We start from the raw sequence: 27094 nt of genomic DNA, 5'->3' as shown, positions 1-27094 counted from the left end.
ATTAAGAGAATTAGTTCATACATGCAAGAATAAACACCAAAAATACAATATAACCACTAAAATAAAATAAATCCATAATAACTCCCTTGAAAATCAGCTTGGACTCTTGAATCTTGATGGAGAATTGCTTAGAAATCGACTTCAATGGTGTTCTTTAAGTGATTCTCGTGCTATCCCTTTGGTGGTTGCTCTTTTCTCTTTTATTTCCTTATTTATACTTTCTTAAAGGGCCAAAAAAAAACCTAAAATCATGGCTTCTATCTGTTAGCGCACATTGTAACAGCCCGTTTTCAGTGAAATCGAAACAGTGATTTCGGGACCACAAATCTGAAGTCAGAAAAAATTATTTTTATTTTTATTTTATGTTCTACTGTCTAATACCCAATTATTGCCCGGGGCCCAAAACCATTTACACAGCCCAAATCAAATACTAAAACTAAATACATTTAACCCAAATAACCCAAACTACAATCCCATTAACTTAAACCCAAGCCCAACTACAGTATAGCCCAAGAGAAAAACCCTAAGACCCTAGCAGCAGTTTTTGTTTTCCCTTTCTCAATGCCGTAGCAACTGCCCATTGCCCCCACGTCCTTGCTCGCACGCATGGTAGCCCCGCACGAACGCTACGCACGTCCTCCACGCACCTGCAACGAACCATGAATGTCAATAATAGCAGAATATACGGCAAAATGGTAGAGGGGGTTTTTTGGAGAGTTGTTTTTTTTCAGCTATATAAAGCCGAGTAAAATATGTGAAGGGGGAGAGCAAAGATATTGTATGAAAAAGTTAAAGAAAATACGAAAATAAAGAGAATCAGAAAAAAACAAAGTTTTGAAGGTGATTTGTTCTTTCCAAGTTTTTCTTTATTGTTTCTATTTTTTTCTTGTTTGTCTCATCTTCCTTTTGTATTTTACTTCATTTTAAAAATAAAAAAAAACCGAAAAGTAAAAGAAAGGGAAGAGTTTCTTACCAGCAGAGGCGCGCCGTCGACATCGTTTGCTTCATTTTGTCCAAATCGAAGTTAGAGGGGAGGGGGTTTTGGCGTGAAGAACTGGGGAGAAGATGAAATAATTCTTGCAGCTGTTGCTGCTGCAGAATAAGGCTTTAATTTGAGATTGAAAAGGGTTTTAAGCACTAATGGGTTATTTACGTTTTTAAGCACTAATGTGTTTTATTTTAATCCATTGCTGCGCAAGGTTTCGGGAGGTTTGGATTAATTTCACTTTTGGTCATTCACTGTTAACTGAGTGTTTTATTTGATCCATTGGTGTTTTATTTATTTCAGATTTGCCCCTGAAACTTCAATTATTTTTAATTTAATCCTTAATCCTTCATTTTAGGTTTTTTAGTTTATTATTATTATTATTATTATATGTATATGCGCATATGCATGATAATACATACATGTGCATATCTTAAACGTTTTTAAATATATACATATATTATATATTTTATTATTATTTTATTTTCATAGTTTTATATATATGTATATATGTTTATATTTTATAATATTTATACATTTTCCATATTTTATAATCTATATATATATATATATGTTTATATATCCTTTGTTATATATGTATATTCTCACATTATTCAAATTATTATAAGTATATCTTCCACATTTTTTTCCTTGTATATGTACATATATATATTTTTATTTATATAATTTACAAATATATTATACTTACATTCTTTCGTAAATGCATCCATATTTTATAGATATTTTCTTATTGTTTTATTCTCATGACTTTTCTATTCATATATATACGCATTAATATTTTATAATACATATGCATCTTTTATATTTTATATCCATGCACATTTTCAAAATTTACTTACATATCATTTATATATATTTATATTTTGTAAATACATACACATGCATAATTTAAATTAAGGTTTGTTTCATATTGTACATTAACTTTTTAACATATTTTTTAAAATGTATATTTTGGTTTTGTCAAAATATTAAAATCATTTTTTTTGTTTTTATTTTTATTCAAAGACTTTTAAAATATAAACGATATTCAAAGTTAGGGATTTTCGAGAAATTGAGCCCTAACGTATTGGGTTCTGATTTTCTTCGTTAATTCCAAATAACTGAGAATATTCGTTATTCAAAATGCATAAGTTTAAAAATCATTTTCGGGAACTTAATTTGTGGTGTCCTAACGTATTGGGCATGCAATATTGCTTTCTCAAAATGAAGATTTTCTTTAAAAAACTAAAAAGCGATATTCAAAGTTCGAGGGTTTTGAGAAATTGTGCCCTAACGTATTGGGTCCCGATTTCTTTATTTAACTTGAACAATTGATTATCCTTTTCAAGTTTCATCATTTGAATTTTAAAAATCTTTTTAACCCTCGACATTAAGACATCAAATAATCAATTTGGTACCGATTTTTGGGCGTTACGAGGGTGCTAACCTTTCCTCGTGCGTAACTGACTCCCGAACCCGTTTTCTCAAATTTCGTAGACCAGAATCGTTTTTAAGGTGAGCTGATCACACCTCAATAAAGGATCGGTGGCGACTCCATTTCTTGTTTTTTAAAGTCGACAACTAAATTTTTTGTTTTCAAAAAAATGGTTTCGACATACTATATGATAGAAATACATTATAAAGATTTTGTTTAGAAAACTTACCATTTACATACCTAATTTGATGTAAACGCCTAAATTGCATTAAGTGCAAAAGTTAAATTCTAATAGCTAAAGGTATTAAATAGCTATAAAATTTCAAATTGGAGTCCCTTATATAGTAAATAGACCATTAAAATGCTTAGTGGTTAAGCATGAATAGTCATCATTGAAAAAGTCATGAAACATTAAGGTTAATTTTGGAAATTATCAATTAAAGTTATAATAAATAAAATAAAATAATCTATTATCATCATCTACCATCAAAAAAAAGAGAGAAAACCTAGCCATGGAAGCTTGAGGTATTAGCAAGCTTGTTTTGCTTAATTAGGTATGTATTCTTGTCTCGTTTTTAATGACTTCTATGTTTCCGATATCGTAATAGCTTAACTTAGCTAACTCAGGGATTAATTTGCAAAACTGTTAAAGTATTAGGGTTTTTCCATTGATAAGTATGCTTGAATTTTGAATTTTTATGATAGAAAATGAAAGGTTGTTGTTAGATAAACAACTTTTGTAAAGAGAATTTTGATGAAATTATCAATTAGGGATTAAATTGAAAAAGATGATAAATTTATGGTAAAATTGTGAAATTGTGAATTATATGGGCTGCTATTAATATATATAAAAATTGACTAGGCTTGAGTACGGATTAAATTGCATGAAAGTTATCTTCCGAGCCTAGAGACTAAATTGTAATAAATTAAAATTATAGGGGCAAAATAATAATTTTGCCAAAAATGTGTGTTGGACTAAATTGAATATGAATTATATTGAATTGAGTTAACTTCATTCGTATAGATCCGGTTAGACCTAGTATGGAGTTAGATCAAGGCAAAGGAAAAATATCGGATTAGTCGCCTTTGTATCTACATACACTCGTCGAGGTAAGTTCGTGTAATTAAATTGAGTATTTGTATATATTAATTGAATCACATGTATGTGAATTTTATAATTTTCATGTATAAATACCGATTGCATATCCGACGATTACCGAGCCCCGTTTGAACCTTATGAAATTTGTAGGATACAAATGACATGTCATTAGGGTTACCGATTTGGTTGGGGTCCTACATGTGTTGCGGACACACCACAACTCGTATGAGCTTCTGTTATATAGCTCGCATGAGCTTTCTGTAATGCAGCTCGTATGAGCTTCCCGTTATTTAGCTCGCATGAGCTTCCCATTATTCAGCTCGGAGGAGCTTCCCGTTTATAACTCATATGAGCATACATGAATATGAATTGACAGATTACAGTTCAGTACACCTCGTGTGTACTACCCGTGTATCCAACGATATTCTAAATGGTTCAACGGGCACAATTCTGTTATGAAATCATATGAGTTTGATATGAACTATTACCAGTATATACATAAAATATGAATATTTGATGAATTCAACCATGTGTGTTGGATTTTATAGGTGATTTTCATGGCTAATATATTGGTGATAATGTATTTAGGCTTTTGGCCAAATTGATTGAGATATGTTATGTTTACTTACCTATTTTGTGGACATATGGTAAGTTAAATTCTGTATTATACGAACTTACTAAGCTTAAATGCTTACTGTATGTTATTTTCCATGTTTTATAGTAATTCGGAAGCTCATTTGGGTTGAAAGCTAGTCGGAGTTATTTCACACTATCCATCGGCTCTTTTGGTATCCAGTAAATTAATTCCGGTTATAATGGCATGTATAGGATATTTTGGCCAATGTTGATATATAAATGTTTTGTTGAGACAAGTCATTTGAATGGCTTGTGTTTGATACATTTTGATGTGTTTATATATGTAGCCTTAACATATTTAATGTGTGTTTAGTATGGTTGAATGATGGAAAACTTATAGGTATATTGTTAATTGGTTCAAAATAGTATAATTGGTACAATTAGGCATATATGCAATTGGTTATCTAAGTAAATATGGATATTTGGTTGACATGTTATTAATTTGTCATTTGAGGTGGTGCCTAAGGGCATATTGGTTGTATGTTGTGATAATACATGTTTAAGACTTGATTTTAGCTTGATTTGAATGTCTTGTCATGGCTTGTTGATATGCAAATTGTTGTGTTTAGGTTGGTACCAAATTGGGTGAGAAATGTGGCTTAGAAATGGCCTATTTTTGTCCATACGGGCAGAGACACGAGCTTGTGTCTTAGCCGTGTGTGACACGGTCGTGTGTCCCCTATATCTTTAAAATTGCGCAAGTCAGTATACTCAACATGTCCTAGCACACGGGCGTGTGACTTGGCCGTGTAACCCAAGTCAAAGAGTTACATGGGCATGGACACGGGCTGGGATACAGCTGTGTGTCCCTTTTTTGAATGCTTACACGGCCTGAGACATGGGTGTGTGTCTTATTCACACGGCCAGGCCACACGGCCGTGTGTCCCCTGCAACTTTGAAAATTTTCAATGTTTTCCAAAAAAATTTTTGAGTACTCGATCTAGTCCCGACTTGTTTCTAACGTGTATTTTGGGTCTCGAGTGATCATATAAGGGACAATATGTTTGATTTCGATTGATTTCTGATATGAATGCTATATTATATGAAATGTCTAAATAATTTATCTGTAAATTCTGGTAATGCTCGGTAACCCTATTTTGGAAATAGATACGGGTTAGGGGTGTTACACACATAGTTCTTGAAATTGACACTCCCTGGACACACAACTATGTGGATCACATGGCCATGTGGATTGCCTGTGTGAAACTCTGCTGTACAGCTTTCGAAATGCTCCAATATTCTAATTTCCACTGTTTTTCACTCCTATTGCTCACAAGTGTTGTATTAACCATCAAAACATGAATATAAAGGATTAAGAGTATATAATTTACAATTAATGTCACATAATCACCCAAAATGCACAAGAATGAGATTGAAATATATTACTTTTGACACTTATCAAAATGTGTTTATTTGTGATATTTATTTAAGCTTACTCGTATTTGACTATTTGTCTTTATTAGTTATATTTGATTTGGTAATAATGATGTTATATTATATCATTCCACTTTGGCATATATTAGTAGAATGACAAGTGAAGAGGTGAATTTCAAAGGTAATAGTTCAAGTAGCAAGTCCAATAGGAGATATTGGACAGATGAAGATGATAGAATGTTGATGCAATGCCTTGTTGAGTTATACCACTTAGGCAACCACAATGCTCATTGTGGATTTAGACAAGGATATCTACCTATGTTGAAAAAAATATTACAATCAAAACTCCCCCTCTTTGGTTTCAAAGTTAAACCTCACATTGACAATAGGCTAAGAACACATAGGAAGGAGTGGTAAATTGTATATGGCATGATATATGGCAAGCATACTAGCGGCTTTGGATGGATGCCACAAGGAAAGTGGTGACAGTTGGCAAGCGATGTGAGATAAATTCTTTAAGGTAATTATAAAAATTATGATTTTACATAAATTTTATATTTATATTTGATCATGTCTGCTAATAACTTGGAATGTATATAGAGTCATAAGAATGAACACCCATTCAAGACTAAGACACTATCATATTTAGAAGATCTGAGTATGATATACGGTAAAGATCGTACGAATGGAAAGGATGCCCAAACAGTAGCTGACATTATTGAAGATTTGGAAAGAGAGGAGAATGACAATGGTGGAACTGAGAACATTAAAGATGGTATAGGTGTGGAAAAAGATGGCTTTACTAGAATTGAAAATGTTGGCTTGTCAATGAATTTTGAGGATAATAACCATTCAAGGGACCTATCTACTAGTAGAGCCAAGATTAAAAGGGTCGATGGAGTTGGAAAGACCAAGACAAGTATGAATACTAGTGATAAGGCTCAGTTTTATGGAATTGCTGAGATTTTGGGATACAAAGTGGTTGTAATACCTCGAAATTTACTATAGTAAAAAAGTAAGATAGTATATTTGATATAATAAAATAAGGAAATAAAGTGACAAAAAGAGAAATTTTGAGTTATTGCAACATTGGGAAGTATATTATGACATATTGATGCAAGAAAGGATTAAATCACAAAAGTGAGAAAAGTTTTGTTGCCCAAGAGTAAATACTCAAAATTTGAGGGGTTAAAATGTAAATACGAAAATTTTGAAGGACCAATAGTGCAAATATTTTAAGGGTGGAATGATCTAGAAACTAGGGAAAATGGATGGAATTTTAAAAGATCATAAAGGGAAAATGGTCAATTAGAAAGAGAGAGAATTCTAGAAGGCAATGATGATATTAGAGATATTTTAATATTTTATGATTATTTAATTAGATAAATATTATTTTATTAATATTTTAATGAGATATTATTATTTTATTATTATATTTAGTATATGAGCAAAGAAAGATGAAGAATTCTCTTCATCTTTCCATGCTACAACGTGAGAAGAATAGAAAGAAAGAAAAAAAATTCTTTACAATTTGGTCCTTTACTATGAAATCTCACCTTTTCTCTCAAATTCATTAGAAATTTTCATAACCACCCAAAAGAAGAAGTGAAGTAGAGACATTAGAGAGTTAAAATATCATCTTGGAGGAGAGAAATTGGAAGTGAAAGTGGAGAAAATGGTAGAAAAAGTGAGGAAATTAAAGAGACAAGGTAAGTACTTCAAGAAATTTACTTTATTTAATTTTAATCAAGTATAGAGAATGCTTAATTAGTTGAATTAATTGTGGATGTGCTGATATTATGTATGAAAATTAAAATGGTATATTGAAGTAGTAGAAAAGAGAATAAATTGTAAAGTGTACAAAAGTTTATGTGTGAAATAAAGTATTGTGTTAGGAAGTTTAAATGGAATGTTAAGTGTTAGTGAATTAGTTACAAAATCAAGTTAAAGATTGAAATCAATAGGATAAGGTAAGAACTTCAAGATTTCAATATATTTTTGAGTTTGATATTATTGAAAAAGTATGAAATTGATGTTAAAGTAGAGTTTTATTATATAAGGTTCTATTTTCTTGATATGTTAGTGAAGGGAAATAAGAGGAAGAGACGAGAAATATTGTAGAGAAAGGAAATGAGGGTGTTGTAAATTTGGTTATCAACATTTTACACTAAAACAGTTTTGGACAGCAGCAGTAGTCTAACTTTGAAAATTCACAAAAAATCGTAGAAATTGAATTAGAGGTTGAATAAAATATGAAATTAAATTTTATTGAGTCTAGTTTTTCATAGAAGAAACGTTGTAAGTAATGGAATTATAAATTATGAGATATAATAAATTTTGTAAGACAAGGTCAGAATAATTTCGGGTTCCCCTGTTCTGACTTTGGAAAATCATCAAAAATTGTAAAAAAATAATTAGGGGTTTAAATTTATATTTTTAAATTATTGATGAGCCTATTTTAAATAAAAACAAACAGAAACATCATCCAAACTCTGTACTAAGAGATAATTAATTTTTAGTAAGCAAAGGTCAAAGCTGTCAAACAGCAGAACATGGATAAAGTTGAAGATGTTACTGTACTTATTGGCTAAATTATAAATTTTGAAAATTTTATGGTAGAAATATATTTGAGTCTAGTTTCAAAAACATCAAGCGAATATTAATTTAGAATTCTGTAGCTCGAGATATAAATAATTTATTGACTATGACTCAAGTGGATGACTTTGATATGAACAAAGTAAATAGTAGAATTATAGATAATATTACATATAAGCATGATATATACATTAAGGATGTGGAATGAAGAGGATGAGGAGAAAAATATATGAATATTTTTCTAGCATTGGTTTGCATTAAAATGGTTAATTTGCATGATTTGGGCTCGGGGACTAAATTGAATAAAAGTAAAATTTTAGGGTAATTTTATAAAAATGTTAAAAATGACCAAATTGCATGAAATAAATTGTTTTATTATATAAATTAATAAATTGAATGAAATATTAATTTAGATCAAGATCGAGTGGAAAATCGAGGGAAATAGAAAATTACCAAAATGCCCCTATATTTTGGTATTTCTGCAATTTAGCCTGGTAAGTTCGTATGAACTGTATTCTATATAATTTTGATTAAATTGAATGTTATTTGGTGATGGATATTATGTATATATGTGTTCTATTGTTGGAATTGGATTTTGATTAGTGAATGAAAAAGTGAATTTGATATTGGAAGTAAATTTTGAAATGAAAGTGAATTTGAATTGAGAATTAGAAACCCTATTAACTAGTCAGGCTGAGTCGGATATAGTTGGCATGCCATAGGAGTGGAAGAGTTCAGGGATACTTCGACCTCGAGTCGATGAGACACTGGGTGTCACTATTTTACTTCAGATAGATTCGATGAGATACTAGGTATCACTTTACTTCGGCTAGGCTGATGAGACACTGGGTGTCAACTTTGCTTCGAACTATCCGATGAGGCACTGGGTGCCAATCTGGTGTGTTTGGTTGGATCCGTGTATCCGCCAAAGTCCGAGTCTATTAATAGGGGTAATTAATTGAAAAGTTAAACCGAACGAAATGAATCAATTGAGCCATTGAAAAGAAACGTGATTGTGAAATATAATTTGAAAATGTGAATTGAATATGAAAATGTGAATAGAAAGCATAAACTAAATGTATCGAATTTAATACTCAATTTGGATTGAACGCGAGATTGAGTACAATCGTTCTGTGGCAAATGATGAATTGACGGATAAGACCATAACTGGGTTATGGCACTACAAATGTAAGACCATGGCAGGGCCATGGCAATGCATGTGTAAGACCATAGTTGGACTATGGCACAAAAAGAACGATGTACTCATATCCGTAAGCCGTCCTTCGATTCAATAAGAAATGGTAAGAGACTTATGCGATTGAATTGAAAGATTTATAGATTATTATTGATATTGATATGAAGGAAGTATGTTTATTGATTATATTGTATTTGACAAAGAAATTATGTATGTTGAGACGAGAAATAAACTCAAGTGTGACATGATGAGAAAATAAGTTTATCAATGTTGAATTTATATGTAAAATGTGCAAGTACGCTAACCAGTGTTGTTGCTTGATGCTTAAGCAAGTGCCAAGCTATTGGTTGAATGGTAATATGATTATTTATATAATGCATTGAATTGGTAAGTATTTAAGTGAAAATATGCTAGTGCTCATGAAAAAGTGGTAAGGTTTAAATTATGCAATTTTTATGAAATGACTTATCATGTGATCAATTCGAAAAAGGCTTTGGTTAAATGCATTAGCTTGTGACCATGGTTGAATGATATGTTTATGATTTGTGTGTCATGCATATGGAATAAGAGTGGAAAGTAAAGAAATGCAAATGAAAATAAAGAAATTCGGAAGAGTATAAAGTTGTTTAAAATCTTATATTGCTAGGGATAATGTGTATAAGTGATACTGTGGATTTATATACCTTGTGAGTTGATGAATATAGCCACATCAGCATTGTGGTATCAATATTAAATTATTCTTAATATTTATAAATTTCATATTTGAAATGAATGGACATCATTAAAGTTTATACGAGCTTACTAGGCATTTATTGCTTACGTACTTGTTTTTTTTTACTTTTCAGATTATCGGAAGCTCGATTGCGTTGGAAGCTTGTCGGAGTTTTATCACACTATCCATTGGTTCTATCGGTAATTTTGGATGCTTTGGTTCTGGTTATAATGGCATGTATAAGCTAATTTGGCCAAGCGTTGGCTCATTAATGTTTTGATTTTGATTGGTTTCAAATATGAATGCTAAATGGAATAAAATGTCTAATAATTAATTTGAAAACTCTGGTAATGCTCCGTAACCCTGTTCCGGCGACAGATTTGGGTTAGGGGTGTTACAGTGGTTGAGGCTACAAAAGAATTAACAAAGAGCTCAGGGCCGGAGCATTTGATCACTCAGAGGTCTATGCAACTTTGGGATGAATTGATGAAAATTACAGGATTGTCCTAAGCAAGAAAAAATTGTTGCTACAAGGAAGATCCCTAGTAATCCAATTAATATGCTCGTGTTCTTAACAAAAAGAGATGTGGGTGAGAGGATTATTATTGAAGGGAAGTTAAGTACCTAAAATTTCAAGTAAATGAACTAACATTTGTGTTATCTTTTAAAAAGTTGTTTTTCCGTAGGTGGTTGATGTGTAATGCGGTTTTGCTAAGAAATTTCGCTAGGAAACTAGCATTAGATATGCTGCATAAGTTAAATATTAGTATATTAAGTAGTCTATTTGTTGGATCAGTATATATGAGTTTATGTTGATTTTAGATATTTATGTGATGCTATTACCAGTTTGAAAAGTAAATTGGATAATGATTTTATTTTAATTAATGATATGGTTTTTAATGTAAACTTAATTTTCCCCACAAACATTAGTTCATAATATTAAGTAGAATGATCCTTTTCTTTTCTTGTTTATCTTTCTGCAAAAGAAGAATCAGGTTAGAACTATTTTGAATTATATATATATTTTTAATTGTGATTTTATTGTGTAAAAAATTATTAACATTAATTATATTATACTAAACTATTTTTAAAGTTTATAAATATATTACTGTTGTTAATCGTCTTGAAAACAATGAAATAAATATGAAACTATAAATTACGCTTATTTTTAATCTTTAGCAAACACAAAATAGATTTTACAATTTTCTACAACTAAACACTTGGATATGATACAACTATCTTCACCCATCTTTTTAACACTTACGTAATTTTATCTTCACAGCGAAATATTATTTTTTTAATATTTTATTATATCCACTTGTTATAATTTATACTATTATTTTATGGGCTAACTACAAAAAAGTCACTTTTATTTGTCTCAGGTTACATTTTAGTCATTTATGTTTGAAATGTTACGTTTTAGTCACTTATGTTATCGTATTGCAATATTTTAGTCACTGAGCGTTAATTGTCGTTGAAGGTGTAACGATAAACTGATGTGGCACGTTAGATCATTATTTCAAATGAAAATTTTAGGTTCAATTATACAATTAGTCCCTATATTTTTTTCAGTTTGAACTATTTTTTTTCTTTTATGTTCTTTGGACTTTCTTTTTTCTTCTTCTTCTTTATTTTCCATTATCTTTTCATTCTCCTCTGTTTTCCTTCATTCTCTATGTTTTTTAAGTAGTTTTTCTATGCTTTCTATTTGTTAAAACTAGTTCCTATACTTTTACTTTTGGAACAATTTAAATTGAGAAAATCAATCAAAGAGAGGAAGAAGCAAAGAGAATGGAAAATAAAGAAGAAAAAAAGTTAAAAGAACATACAAAAGAAGAAATAAATTGCTCAAGAAAATATGAATACCAATTATATAATTTAACTTAAAATTTTTGTTTGAATTAATAATTTAACATACCGCATTAATTTATCATTACACCATTAACTACAATTAACGACTCAATGATTAAAATGTTACAATACATTAATATAAATGATTAAACGTAACATTTCAAACATAAGTGACTAAAATAAATCATGAGATTATCTTATTGTTACTAAATTACGACAAATAATATAATACACCTTTTGTTAGAAATGAGAAAATTGATGTAACTAAGATCTACAAAATATGTTGATTATTTCATATTACATAAAATAAAAATAGTTAATAATTGATTAAAATAATTAAACACGCCAATAATCAAATAAAAAACAAAGTAGTTAATTCTTATAATCCATTTTCACTGCTAAATAAAGAAGCGTGGAGATGTTCGAAGGGTATCAATAGCATAATTTTTCTTCTATATGCCGAAACACGTTCGTAAGTGAAAAATATAGTATATTACAGTGATAGATTTTTCTTCGGCAATTGCAGCATTTCCACACAAACTAAATGTTTTCTATTTCACTTTAATGTATCGATGAAATTTAGTAGCATCAATGCTTCTTCCATGTCAGAGACGAAAGTTGCAGAAATTTTTTTCATTTTAACTTCATTGAAGCAAATGAAGTTGCCAAGTCCATGGCCTCCTTAACATGTGAACCATCCGTTCCCTGAAATGGAAAAAGTATATTCCGTAAATTAAAAACAATGAAGCATGCGAACAAACTCAAATTTATGAGAAAAATGCGAGCATTTCTCGCAGCAACCAACTTCCGAGCATCGAGTTACTAATACTAACCTGTCCTGTAGCAAGACCGCCCTTGCCTTTGCCACACCTCCCCTTTAGAGGCCCTAGGGCATTTGTCAACCACTCTGATACTTCCAATAGCTTGCTCTGTTCAGATTTCTCCGGTACACCAGCATAAACGACAGCCTTGTTTGTGGTTTCGTCGATACTGAAAACCATAACCGGCATACCCTGTTCATTATATGGCAACATTTAGCATAGATGTGTGAAGCAAACTTTGATAAAAGATACGATTAATTGAAAAAGAAGAAAGGTCAGAATTTGCTTGAAACCTTTTGTTGAATAACTTTTGAAACCGCTTCGCGGAGAGCAGCTGCATCTAAACCAACATCAATACGAGTGACACAGAAAGTCTTTCCCTCTTTGGCAGCAACTTCAGCCAATTCGGTTGCTGTCGTGACAGCTCTCTGCATATTTTGTTCAGCAATCTTCTTTTGTGCTTTTTTCAGTTGATTCTGATAAAACAAATCAATTTAGAAGGCATTCTAAGACCATCATATAATTGACCAAAAAAATGCTTTACTGTTGTAGCAACTAAACGAGACTATATTTGGACTATTGTTGCTGAAACTCAGCGTCATGTCCTCATATCCACATCATAAATTAGCATCCAACGGATCTAAAATGCAAATTAGGGAAAATGTCGAGTCAAAGAAAATAGGTGATAATTATTAATTGACTGCAAATAGGTGATACCTGAAGTTGAGCAATTTTGGACCTAATATCAGCTTTCTGGGCAGCAGGAATTGATGCAGAATCCACAGTAGTTTTTAGAGAAGCCACTTTCTGTAAAGATGCAAAATGAAGTTTGAAAAGGCAAAAGAAATTAAAAATTAAAAAAAAGGCGGCAAAATATGGTATATATTGTACAATGTTTTTGTTTAACATAGATAATGGGCTCTTAAATAGAGTACAATATCACCCTATGTATGATAGGAAAAAAAAAGAAACCAGGCATTTTACCCTCTATCATGGTTTAAGTAAAAAAACATGAACTTAAAAATTGCATATTATGCATAAGAACACACAATACGAGATATATATCCACTAAGCTGTTACATGAACAACTTATTTAGTTTCAGTATGAGATAAGGAGGTTTAATATCTGAAAATACCCATGATCCAACCATGACAAACTAAAGGCAAATTTCTATGGTCTTTTTACCGGTTCAGAAGGAAGCAAGAGCACTGAGAGAATAGTATTATAACAAAATTTGGAAACTAAATATATAAGAAACATGACAAGTCCTAAAACAAGTTCATGAAAATGGCATAAACTGAACTGGAAACAAAAACCATAGGAGTCACCTTCAAGCAGAAAATTAGAGTAAAATAGCAACTTAAAACAAAAATGGTGAAAGGAATTGATAAGAAAAACTTTCAAGAATTGAAGTCTTATAGACCAAGTCAGATAAACACACCTTTTCCAGCAACCTTACTTCCATATTGGATGCATCATCTACTTCCTTCAAAAGCAGGCCACCCAATTCCATTGCCTTCAAAGCACTCTCAGTGGTGACAGCAGTTATCCTTCGAACTCCTTTAGCAATTCCCTCCTCAGATAAAAGAGCAAATGCCTTTGCTTCCCGTGTATTTGTTATGTGTGTACCTACAAAAATCCTCAGAAGTCAGCTTCAACACAAAATTCATAGCAAGGCTTCTAGTGAACTTATTTAAATAAAGACATTAACCTCCACATAATTCCGATGAAATTGATGACCATTCTTTGTTTTCTGGATCAGCAAGAAGGTCCTCCACTTTTTTACCAACTGCCACTACTCTAACTGGATCAGGATAAACCTGCATTGGAAATATAACACAAACATAACTTCTCAAAGGAAAGAGCAAAACCAAATTAGAAAACCATAAGAACAAGAATGCTTAAGCTTACTTCTCCAAAGACAGCTCGCAAACCGTTGATACGCTTGGCTTCAGCAAGGGTTACCTCCTTTGAATATACATCTAACTCAGATTTTATTTGCTCATTCACAATAGCTTCAATTTTTCTCAAATGATCAGCATTGATGGCTCCGTCTCTGTTTGGATCTGATAATATTGGATCAAATTTTAGCGTACTGTTATAAAGCATACCACAAACTAAATCGCATAACAATTGAGGTGCTATTGGATAAATTGAAAAAATTCAACAAAAGAATTACTGTTCAACTTTTAGTTCAGAAAATTCAAGGTACAGTATCTATGATATAAAAATTCGTTGGTATGGTACTGAAAATTAAATGCCAAGTATATTGCTTATTTGAATCTTTTGTAATAGTTTAGAAAAATTGAACTCCAAAATAAAAATGAAGTACTGATATAAAAATTGGTTGGTATGGTACTGAAAATTATGTGATTTTACAAGTATTTTGCATTGGTAAAATTTAAAAGGAAAATATTTGAGATAAATGTAACTACAAAATATATCTTTCCTTAAATTGATTTAACTTGAAAATTCTTAAAAGGAAAATATGTGAGATAAATGCAACTAAAAAAACTTATTTTTCCTTAAATTGATTTAACTTGAAAATTCTTAATTAAGTGGTTTTTAGAAATTATAGAATCATTGCAGATTTTATTTTTCAATGGTTTAAAAATTTGCAACAGTTTACCAAACACAACCTGTATTGAACTTACCATGGGAAAAATCAAATCTCAATTTTTCAGGAAGAACAATGGACCCCTTCTGGTCAACATGATTACCAAGCACTTCCTACATTAAAATCATACGAATGTGAATCATGGAAAACTACTAAGAAATACAAGAACAAAAACTACTAAAGAATCATGAATATCAGTATATTAAGTTTGAGTTGTACCCTAAGAGCGAAGTTCAACATATGCGTGCAAGTATGGTTAGGAGCAATCAACCTCCGCCTATCATAGTCAACCTGTAGTAGTTTAAAGTTTATGGATAATGAAAAAGTTGCCAGTAAAAAGAAACAAATCATTTTACAGATAAGAAGCAATAAGAGGTAATTTGAAGTTTATGTTTTTACCTTACAAGTTACTTTATCACCAACAGAGAATTTGCCAGAAACTCCAGAAAGAGAACCAATATGAAGTACAAAACCTCCAAAAATTTGAACATTACATACTTGGAAGGAGCCAAAGGAACCATCAAGATATCCAGTATCAAAAATCTATGTCCACAAGCAAATATGTCAGATGAATAAATAAATCACAACAAAGGAAAGCAATCACTTGACTAGCATCCCATTCCTTCTGGCATTACTTCCTTAGATATAGATGTTAATGTACTTCGGTATCAATGAACATATGCACATTTCTAAGCATAGAATCATATAAAAAATATATACATGCATATTGCATATATATTACCTAAGGAAATAAATACAATATACGTATATATTACCAAAGGAAATCTAGAAGAGATGCCCAAATCGTAATTGCCTTTCTTCTTTTTCTATTTTTAAGAAACTTCTCAAACTTATAAAGTTATAACCAGCATGAAGTTAATTCCCTGTAAAACCCACCATAGCCACCTACAAAACCTTGACTCCCAGATCAAAGCATGTAAGCAACCACCAAATTTCAATCCTAAGCCTAATTTACTTGCCCATAACCCTAGGCTAGCAGGCTGGTTTTTTATTTATCTTTTGCCTTTAACCTTTAACCTACAACATTCAACATTTTCCTTCTTGAATCAATCACAAAACATTTCCGAACCAATACAGGCCCAAAATCATAAAACTTATCGTTCAAATTGTAACCAATATATTTCAAACCCACAGCAACCAACACACCGGTTCATAAAGACCCAAAAAAGTAAATTGATAACATCACTAGGATAAAAAAACTTCACTTAAGTTAAATACCTGACCACCTTGCTCAGCATAGAAACTCGTAGATTCCAAAACTATGCCAACATCATCGCCAGCAGTTGCATTTTCCATAAACTCAGAGCCATTGTATATGGCCTTTATTACACTTTCATGGGGCTGGAAATAAAAACATGGGAAATATCAAGTCATGGATGGAATACTCCATCATCAAAAGGATGCAGCCAAGAAACCAAACAGTAAAAAGCTAGAATAGAAAAGCCTTCAAGCCTCAAAGGCTCATAGCCCACTAAATAGCAACCCCTCCGGCAGAGAACTTTTAAATTCAGGTTATGCAGGCAAAAGGTACATGACTCCTCCTTAACATAAAGAAGATGGTAATCTAATTACTTAAAAAGAGATACATTACTACACATCAATAGAAAGAAAGAACTTTTACAACAAAGAAAACTCCTAAGCATTCCAATAATGCCGTCAAATAAGATGAAAAAGGAGATAATCTTACAGACTAAACTTTTTATTTTTCAATTCTAGATTCTAGAGAAAAAGAGTAACTTAAGGAACATAGCCTTTCTGACACCAAAAGCAATAGATGATTATTTCACTCTAATATTATCAGTCATCAAACAGGACAAGTAAATGTTTCAAGACTGAAATGAAAGTTAAAAAACCAATAAACAAAGTTTCTTTTTTTAAATAACAAATATAAAATTGTCAACATCCTTCCAACACTTCACTAGAATTTTCACTATTATCTAATAGATCTTATCAGATAGAGACAAATCTTTTCCCAACATGATGTAGCTGAAATACAATTTCTCTCAACAGCCAACAACTGATTAAACTTTCAATACCTTCACCAGCCAAAATCATTTACCAGATTAAATGACATCTAACTTAAGTGCCATCTAAAGATGTATGCAGACCTGGAACCATACGAATTTGAAGGAATCATCTGTTGTAGACACTCCCTTCTTGTGCAGCGCAGAGGTAGCATCAGCATCCATGACGATAGCACCACCAGCTTGCTGGAAAGAAAGCTTCTATTAGCATAAAATATGGAGAAAAAACTCAATTATGTGAGCACTCCTTTCTAAGATGCATTCCCTTTTGACTGTTCTCAGCTTTTTGACGCATCAAATTTTCTTTTAGGTTACAATACAGCGTCAGCTTTCTAATAAAGCCTAGCATCTTTTACTTAATCACTAAAAAGAGCAAAGAGAAAACAATCTAGCTATTTATAGACAAAAATGTCCATGGAATACACAAATCAAATTCCTATTACCTTATTTCTGGCACTCCTTGACTTTTCTCTAGCCTCATCCATAGCATTATTGAAACCATCAACATCTACTATCAAACCTCTTTCCTCTGCCATCAACTGCAGCAAAAGAAAATCAGGATGGAGAGGCAAATAGATTTATATATAGAAAAGAGAACCAAGTTCACCTGTCTACCTGAGTTAAATCTAATGGAAACCCATATGTGTCCCACAAGATAAATGCATCCTGGAAAGAGAAAAGAAAAAAGACCCAACATATTGTAAGACAGCCACTGGTCCATGTAAAGGAAGTGAAGACTTACCAAATCCATTCCTTTCAGGTTTCACTAGACTAGAATAAAAAATAAAATAAAAAAGTTCAAACTTCAGATGGATTATACACACGTATACAAATGCATATGCATATATCATCTGCTTCTGCAAGCAAGTTTATAAAATTTCTTAAACACTATTCCTCAGAGCAATCAGTATCATTGAAATTCAACAGAAATCTTCTGAGAGATTGTAGAAGTAAAAATAGCTCAACAACCAGCTTGGAAAGGTAGATTAAAGCTTCTCTCATAAATCACTTTAAGTGAAAAATATAAGACAAAATTGCATAATTTAGAAAATTATAGACTGCATAATGCATTGATAGTGCATGTTGCCCTCAATGATAGAAAAAGATAAACTGAAATACACTTACCTGCCCACTTAATATCCTCCCTTGAACATCCTGGGCTGCCTTCTTAAATTTCTCAATTCCCTGAACATAGGTCAATAATTATTCATGATTATCATTGAACATGCTGGCAATACATCAATCATTACAGGAAGATCATATCTAAAAACAATTAAGCAACATGGCTAGATAGAAGGAATCAAGAAAAGCACTTGATTGATACCAAGATTTTGAAAATCAAAATTATGACTTATTATCGAAAGCAACCTATCCCAAACCATGTTTTTCATAGTTGGAAGGGCATTTGACATTGTAGAAATATGTAAAAAATGGAAAACAAAAAGATATATTGGGATGAATGAAATTCATGATACGCCCTGAGCTCACACACTCACCTTCACCAAAGTCTTGCCAAAGCTCGCTTCTTCTGCAGCAATTATGTCCCCAATTCGTGCCTCATGCTGCTTTAGCTCTGGGAAAACATCACCCATGGCTTCCACCACAATCCTTACAAGCCTGGATTCAAACAATAATCACTAATAACTATTAAAGACCAATTATAGGTTAATGACAAGAGTGTTAAGCTAATGCTACAAAACCTTGACAAATGAATGTTTGATAAAGTTAATAATCTTAACTAATTACTTGAATCTCATAGTCCAGACTTGAGCCAGTTTATTAAGATAATAACCTCACTAAATACAAAAAAAAAAATTTATAATTCTCTAGGGCCTAACAAATATATAAATTATGGTTCCTAAGAAGAAAAAAAAAAAAGTTCACATAATACTATAAGAAAATTTTCACCTAACTTTTACCTTCTCATTTAAGCTCTTTCTCAAAATATGCATGTAGAATTAGTTTTTTCTCTATGTACCTAAACCAAACTGCACCTACTCCTTAATCTTTAAAATGCACATACCACATTACTTGAAATGCCTCGTTTGGAGAGTGTGTTAGTTAAGCTCGATTGTCATCTGGATCTTGATAATCATTAGTAGGAATATTCATGACCCTTTGAATACTTTTTTTTCATCTACAGGTGATCCCATTACTATAATCTATATCCGGTGTTTTTCATTTATATGTCATTCATTTATCTTAGTAAGAAAATAATAATATACATGTACAAGGGCAGAAAACATAAATTTATTCATAAGTTAATAAATATTAACTTATCAATAAAATGAATAATTCATTCAATTATAAAAAATTAAATAACGTCTTTAAAATAATATTTGTGCCTAGTCCCCATAGTATTTTTTTCATAGGGTTTTACTCTGAAAAACTGCTTTAATAGCTCAAGGAGATATAAAGTGCATTATACACTTCAATTATTAACAAAAGAAAAACAGAAAAATATCAGTTGTTCCTACCTGCTGAAAAAACCCTCAGGAGCTTTCAAGACCTCAGTGCCATAGCGAACAGCACGGCGAAGAATACGTCTTAAGACATATTCACGTCCCTCATTGCCTATCCATCAAACACAAACATCATGAATCAGCTTTAGAATACTATACATAGTCTCTACACAGAAATATCAGGTGGGTAATACATGAAACAATTACAAACCATTCCCATGTAAACAAACCTACACTTCACATCCCTAGTTACATTAAAATACATGGACCAGATGTAAATGATAAGGTCTTCAGAATAAGGTGCTCAGCACTTAAATAGACTTCTAAAGTAAAACAACTATCAAGCGCTCAAATTCAACAAATTCTGGAGGGAAAATGAACATCATCAAAAGGAAGAAAGAAAAATACGCTATCATACAGTATAAACTTGAGAGAGAATTTATCATTGTCAGTCGACCCTGAAAATTAATATGTTTAATTATTACAAACACCATAGCCCAACAGGCACGCCCAGAGCTGCTCTTAACAAGATAAGATAACACAATCTGACAGCGCCTAAAACTGAAAGCAAAAAGGAGCCCACAATCTCCTCCACACTGTAATATACTGTAATAGCAGATGCGAATGGAAATTTAAAAAAAAAAGTCAATTACGGGTCTCCCTTAATTACAGTATAAACACATACATTCACAAACATGCAATCAAAGACAGTCATCCAAAAAGCCTACGCAACAAACATGAGGACAAAACTTTATTTCTAAAATGGACGATCAACATACAAAAGAATACCATTGAAACTAACCAAAAAATTTAAACAAACATTCAACAAGAAACCTCAAGTCAGTATCTACCTGGAGAAGCACCATCAGCAATGGCAAAAGACAAAGTTCTAATATGATCAGCAACAACCCTATATGCCATGTCAACTTTGTCAATATCATCAGGCCCAACTTTTCCAGAATATGAGCGTGCCCCAGTGACCTGTTGGAAAAATCAACAATTATGCATTCAATTCTCCTCATTCTAGCATCAGTTACAAAACCTTTAAACAAACAAGCCATTTTGAGCCAACTCAGATAAACTGGAAAAAAATAATTCTCAATAGCTTTAGAGTTTGCAAATTCTGTATTTAACATAATAACTCGATAAAAAGTTAAGAAATCATCAAGTGTTATAATAGTTTATCAGACTAGTAACTAAGGAATATATTCTCTAGCATAGATGGAAAACAGAGGTATATAAGCCATTAAAGCGCTGGTGAAGATAAAGAGAAGAATCATTATTTTTCCTTTCTATGGAACATTTACAAGAATTACAGTTTCAAGAAAAATATAAAACTTAGGGAAAGGAAAGAATTGTATCAAGGTCAGACCATCTCTAACACACGGCACATGAACTAGCGTCAACGGGCACATTTGTATTATATACACATTCAGAAACTTAAACATATGATTAATCATGATATCAATTAAAAAAGAAACACGTATAAAATATAAACCAAAAAATACACTGGCGTCATCATCTAACCTGTTGGATAACATCAAAAATCGGCAAGAACACATCAGTATCATAATTGCTCATTTTGTTCTGAAGTACTGAAGTCAATCTCTCAAACCCCAACCCAGTGTCAACATGCTTTGCTGGAAGAGGTTTTAGAGAGCCATCGCTTTCCCTATTAAACTGTATAAGAGTAATGCAAAAATCAGCAGAAAACGTTCTGGAGACTACCATGTTGGTAATAAAGGCTGGCATGACATGCTAGCATAAAAGTTACTGCAGTTCAAGAACTCTCTGTATTGCCCCAAACAAACACCATACTAACCACAGAAGCACCCACGTATGAAAGCAGGCTAAATTCTTGGATAACTATGAAAATTTAAAAGCAATTGACTGGATGCATCTGAGATAGGTTAATTAACAAAAATGGTGAAAGGATAACCATTAATACAAAAAAGTGTACCTGAATAAAAACAAGGTTCCATATCTCAATACATGTTGGATCATCATTATTCACCAATGAAGCAGCATCGCGGTTGCCTACTCGATCATAGTGAATTTCAGTGCAAGGCCCACAAGGACCTGTATCACCCATCTCCCAGAAATTGTCCTACAGAAAAAGGTAAAACCAATTAGATAGACCATAGTACCTATTATTCACATGTTATCCCCAAATTAAGATAAGTTATTTCCTTTCTTCAACTAAGCATTAAACAGATTAAAATCTCAATCATATGATTCAACACAACAAAATGCAAATGCTCGCATGAACACATATAAGGGTATATGAAATCCAAATTAAAATTCAGGATAAGTCTTAAAATATACAAGTAGCACCATGAAAAACTTGGTTTATCAGCAAAGAAGAGTAAATAGTAATCATGTAAAGGAAGATTTCCTATATACCCTCAAGATAGCAGAAAATTTTAGACTTCTCATGCCCAATATGTAGAAAGAAGAGAAATACATCATGTTACATGTACACAAACACAAAGGTTAGAAAAGAACCAAGGAAAAACGTACTTTGCAACCAAATGGCAGTACACGTCCAGGGGGTAGAAACTTCAGCCATATATCTCTAGCTTCATTATCAGGTGGAAGACCAGAGCTTGCATCACCACCAAAGTAAGTGGCATAAATCCGATCTGTAGGCAGGCCATAAACCTGCAGTTCAATAAACAAGTTGGAAATTTGTGAAAAGATATTAAAAAGCAGCTCAGCATATCAACCATACAAACACTCAGCATTCCAAACCCAAACTGATCAAATCCCTAGCAAATTAGCTACATAAACAGAATATCATCAAGATATGATACACACATTTAGAAACTACTTACATTTTGCAATATCGATAACAAAAAACGCATAAAATGTATACCTTAGTGAGGAGTTCCCAAGCCCACTCAATTGCTTCCTTCTTGAAATAATCCCCAAAAGACCAATTTCCCAACATCTCAAAGAAGGTATGGTGATAAGTGTCTTTTCCTACATCATCGAGATCGTTATGCTTCCCGCCAGCTCGAATGCATTTTTGAGTGTTGCACGCCCTGGTGAGCTTGCTCATAGCAGTGTTCGGATCCACAGTCCCCAAAAAGATTGGTTTATACTGGTTCATACCTGTCCAGTCACAACAAAATACATATATAGTCAAATCAAAATATTTTTAACATAAATTTAGTGGATTCTATAGTATTATAAAAAGAAAGTAAATTATGAACAAGAAGCTCAGTATCACGGAGTTGGGAATAGGGAAATGATAATTCTTTGCACGCAAATCAACAAAACAAATATAACAAAAAAAAAGAAATTAAAAACAATTAAGCAGCGTCGATTCGTCTGTTTAAAGTCGTAACTACAACCAAATTGAAAATCGAAAAAATAAAGCGTACCGGCATTAGCGAACAAGAGAGTAGGATCATTGTGAGGAACAACGGGACTAGAATTCCAATAAACGTGATTTTTGCCTTCGAAGAACTTGATGAAGGTGTCTCGCACCTTCTTCGCAGGCCACTCTACCGCCGGCGGGTCAACACCCGGCATCGTCGCGGATTTGGGGAGTGACGAAAATGAACGAGGTGGCGAAGGATTGCTGGTGAAGGCAGATAGATAGCTGAATAGCCTGGATACCCTAAGTCTTGGCGCCGCCACTGGACAAGGATAAGCAAGACCTAGAATATTGTCACAGAGGAGACTGGCCTTGCCCTTCATTCATATTCTAAAGCTAACTAATATTTTATCCACACGCGCAAGCTTCTGATATTTTAATTTTTTTAATTGGATATTGGATTAAATTGTTTTAACAGTAAAAGGAAACGAAATCTTTTTGCTCGAGTGAATATTATTTTAATTGGATATTGCATTACATTTTACTTTTTTCTAAAGAATTCGAGTGAATTTATAGGATAATTAAAAAGATGAACAATCAAATCTATTTATTTCTTAAATTTAACATCGAAAAAATCATAAGTTTATAAAATAAGAGCGCGTCTTCATGCATAAAAGAAAAATTAAATTTTGCTTTTATTGAAATTTGACTTTATGCCCTTATATGATATTGATAAATAATTTAGTACCACGAAATCTAATCACTGATACTTTGTGAACTCATCATCTCTCTGAGCTCATAGTAGAGTTACTATATAAGCTTGTTCGGGCTCTCAATAGAGTTAAGAGACTATCACCATCTCGAACTCTCCGCGAAGTTATCCTATGAACTTGCTTGAGGTCTTAATAAAGTAGGGATACAAAACTCGAAGATAAAACTGTACATAAACACTCCATATACAATACAAACTTGTTCAAGGATCGACGATTTCAAAGGTCAAAATTCCTATAACAAAGTTTAAATTTATTAAATGTTACCTTTTTAAATAATTGTATTAACCAACTAAATTAAATCCAGAATTTTTAGGAGGAACTTGTAGCTGTTGTTTTTTACCAGGTTTCACAAACCATGTATGCCAACAGAAAGGGTCGACGCTGACGAAACTCGTGGCCTGGACCTCATGTTTTGCATGGGCTTCACTACAGTACACATTCACGTTTTACGCCAATAATCCCAGTTACCTCGAACGAGATATTACATCATTTACATGTTGATGGTCAGGAGGTTTGGCCCCATCTCAACTATGAACTATCTACTAAAATTGTTTTTGTACAAATAATAATTGCAACAATTTCTACTTTTTAACTGAAAAACGAAACGAAATATTCGTAGTCACAAGCTGCTCGAATTCAATGATGAATTAAGGCCAAGTTCAAAAATACTACAATACTTTGAACTTTCACCGCATGCCAGCAACATATGACATTTAAGAATATACCCATTAACACCGTCTGAAATTAAACATCTATGCATGCATGTAAATCAGTTCATCTTCACCGCATTCCCGTATCGCAACATCCAAAACTTTGCCGGATTTAGACGGTAACACGTCACAACAATGCCTTCTCGGTGCCTGCATCTAAGTACCAAGAAAACATGACATAAGCCTTACTTGCAATTATAAACAGCATTCAAAAGAGATATTAGCATGGTACCTGCTTGTGGTTAAGGTCTAGTTTCTTAGTGAAAACTCGGATTTCTTCGAGTTTCCGCGTTGGATCCATGAAAACCGTGCAATCTTCGTGAGATTTATTGTAAACAGTCTCGATTATTCCGTGCTTGGTAGAAGATACACTGTTTAAATAGAAGATTGTGGGTCTCTGGCAAGGGTGTGGGTGGAATTTTTTGGTGTTAAATGTGTACACTCCTGCCAACACATTTCCCCGTTTCCATTGCCTGAATGTTTCTGGCACAGGGAGAACATCTGGTAAAGAAACAGGTTTGCTGTATGCTTGAATGGCATAGCCCCACGAAACCGAAACAGTCCATGAAGACCAACGATCGTAGCAGACCGTTTGTTGCAAAATCCGCTGAGGATCAACGTTTGCTGCATGGAGTAAATGTTGCATTGCCTTGGATGTTGTCATATTAGGGAATATTGGGTCTATATGATCTATGTGATGGAGTGATACCAATGGTGTCAATGGATGAGCAGCCAATAGACCGAATGCATTACCCCGAACATCAAACTGGTTGGAATTCAAACATAAATATAATGGTTTAAACAAAGTTTGAACCGAATTCTTACAGCTAATAAGATGAATGTAACATTGCAGGTATTGGAACTTGATTGTTACCTGATGAAAGCCGGGTTCACGTGTCAAGCCTACACCGAGCTCCGTCAAGCAAGAGTAGACCCTGGAATCACTTCCGTAGAGATGAGGATAGCGTTCTATACATGAATCGAAAACTTTAGCCAAAACTTTAGCCAGTGGGTAACTTATAGCAAAGCCTGCTCCCCCGAATGCCATTCCGAACCCGAAAATCCTGTTCTGTTCATAAATCTCCGAGCCAGCCCCGATGTAGTACCAAAGCCGATGATCGTATTTAGAAAGTGTCTTTGCCAAGTTCTCCGGAAAGAAAACTGTGTCATCATCCCCAAAAACATACCACCTTACATTAGGATAGTTAAGAGCAACTGTCTCCGAAACCACACGTGCTACACGGATCGCCGATCTAAGACCACCCCTGTAAGTGTAACGAAACCTCGAAGTATCCTCCGAAATGCATATAGGAGGCAGAGTAACATCATCAACATCCATTAAAGTTGCATTAGAAGGCATGCTTTCAAGGAACAAACATCCTCGCATTTGACTAGGCTTCCACCATAACTTAACATACTCCTTCCGTTTCGTCCACGATTTCTGATTCGAAGCTATCCCAAAAACAATATGCTCCACTGTCGTCGGTGTATTAACATCTTGGTAAGAAGAATACGCACGCAGAGACAGCGGCTTCGAGCCGTTGAGTAACAAAACCGATACAACAAGATAGGTGACACAAACAGAAGATGAGATCAAAATGAAGTTCATGAGATGAGAAGAAGATTGGGTTTTGGAGATGAACACAAAAAGCTGCATTTTCGCACTAATGATGATGAATGTTGTGTTTAAAGCACAAAGATTTTATTTTATAAAGCTGGTTTTGTAACTTAATCAACGGGGTACAGTTAAAGTTACATGGTGATATGTGGAGGAAGAAGCAATAAAAGCATGGGGGGTAGGCCGCCAAAGACAAAAAAGTTCAATCCAACCCGAATAGAAGGCATGGCTTCTTTTGTTTGTTTAACGTTAGTCTTTGTTTGATAATAGTAGTTCAAGTGTTGGTTGATATTAGCCACCAAATTTTATTAACCAATGTGAAACCACAAATAATTTTATAGTTATTTGAATATATTATTTATGATTGTATTTATAATTTTTTTAAAAATATTTGTAAATGAAATTCACACACTTCTCGTTTATAAATTTTATTAAAAATTAAAAGTCATTATAATTTTGAACCTTTTTTGATATTTTCAACATTCGTTTCCCTTGAAAATGCAAACACCCATTGATATTTATATTAACAAATAAATAATCTATTTACAATTTAAAAATCAATAATGAAAAAGATCATTAGCTCATTTCACGTACCACGGTTTTCCTTTTTTTCGATACACTTAATCGAGTACTAATATTAGCTTAAAAGTAGTGAAAACTGATGACAATCTTTCTTTATTCCATCTTATCAGCACAAATCTAGGCATTCCAAAAGCATAAAACAAGGGTGCCATGCGAGAAAATAAAAACTACAATCAAAACAAAAAATTTGGTGCAAAAGCCATTTGCAAATATACCAGTCGATTTACAAAAAGGCAATTGGAAATTTTAATGAAAGAACAT

At 32.7% G+C, this 27094-nt stretch overlaps 2 protein-coding genes and 1 long non-coding RNA gene across 4 annotated transcripts; all 3 read right to left on the bottom strand.

Annotated features, from left to right (window-relative positions):
* Positions 1 to 328: 328 nt before the first annotated feature.
* Positions 329 to 1196, bottom strand: LOC105794965 (uncharacterized). Its single transcript, XR_001134164.2, has 2 exons — positions 974 to 1196; positions 329 to 647 (listed from the first exon to the last, which is right to left on the bottom strand). It is a non-coding gene; the product is annotated as an uncharacterized LOC105794965 (long non-coding RNA).
* Positions 1197 to 12239: 11043 nt separating this feature from the next.
* On the bottom strand, positions 12240 to 23551 carry LOC105794951 (alanine--tRNA ligase). Its single transcript, XM_012624361.2, has 23 exons — positions 23215 to 23551; positions 22704 to 22942; positions 22349 to 22489; positions 21789 to 21935; positions 21356 to 21508; positions 20680 to 20809; positions 19844 to 19940; positions 18863 to 18983; positions 18492 to 18551; positions 17982 to 18032; positions 17810 to 17905; positions 17451 to 17552; positions 16561 to 16683; positions 15721 to 15864; positions 15541 to 15612; positions 15359 to 15434; positions 14616 to 14770; positions 14416 to 14524; positions 14146 to 14333; positions 13421 to 13510; positions 12997 to 13179; positions 12716 to 12895; positions 12240 to 12587 (listed from the first exon to the last, which is right to left on the bottom strand). Exons 1-23 carry the CDS (start codon positions 23531 to 23533, stop codon positions 12516 to 12518), a joined length of 3048 nt encoding a protein of 1015 aa, XP_012479815.1. The 5' UTR covers positions 23534 to 23551; the 3' UTR covers positions 12240 to 12515.
* Positions 23552 to 24535: 984 nt separating this feature from the next.
* Positions 24536 to 27093, bottom strand: LOC105794955 (uncharacterized). 2 transcript variants are annotated; one of them, XM_012624365.2, is made up of 3 exons: positions 25508 to 27093; positions 24866 to 25399; positions 24536 to 24789 (listed from the first exon to the last, which is right to left on the bottom strand). In XM_012624365.2, exons 1-3 carry the CDS (start codon positions 26288 to 26290, stop codon positions 24676 to 24678), a joined length of 1431 nt encoding a protein of 476 aa, XP_012479819.1. In that variant the 5' UTR covers positions 26291 to 27093; the 3' UTR covers positions 24536 to 24675. The 2 variants fall into 2 exon arrangements, with proteins under 2 accessions (XP_012479819.1, XP_012479820.1); XM_012624366.2 differs by having other exon boundaries at positions 24536 to 24783.
* Between the last annotated feature and the right edge of the window lies 1 nt (position 27094).

Source organism: Gossypium raimondii, chromosome 3 (assembly GCF_025698545.1).
Source record: "Gossypium raimondii isolate GPD5lz chromosome 3, ASM2569854v1, whole genome shotgun sequence".
Lineage (NCBI taxonomy): Eukaryota > Viridiplantae > Streptophyta > Magnoliopsida > Malvales > Malvaceae > Gossypium > Gossypium raimondii.
Note: the sequence above shows the minus strand (reverse complement) of the source record. Positions and strands in the feature narration are given on the sequence as shown.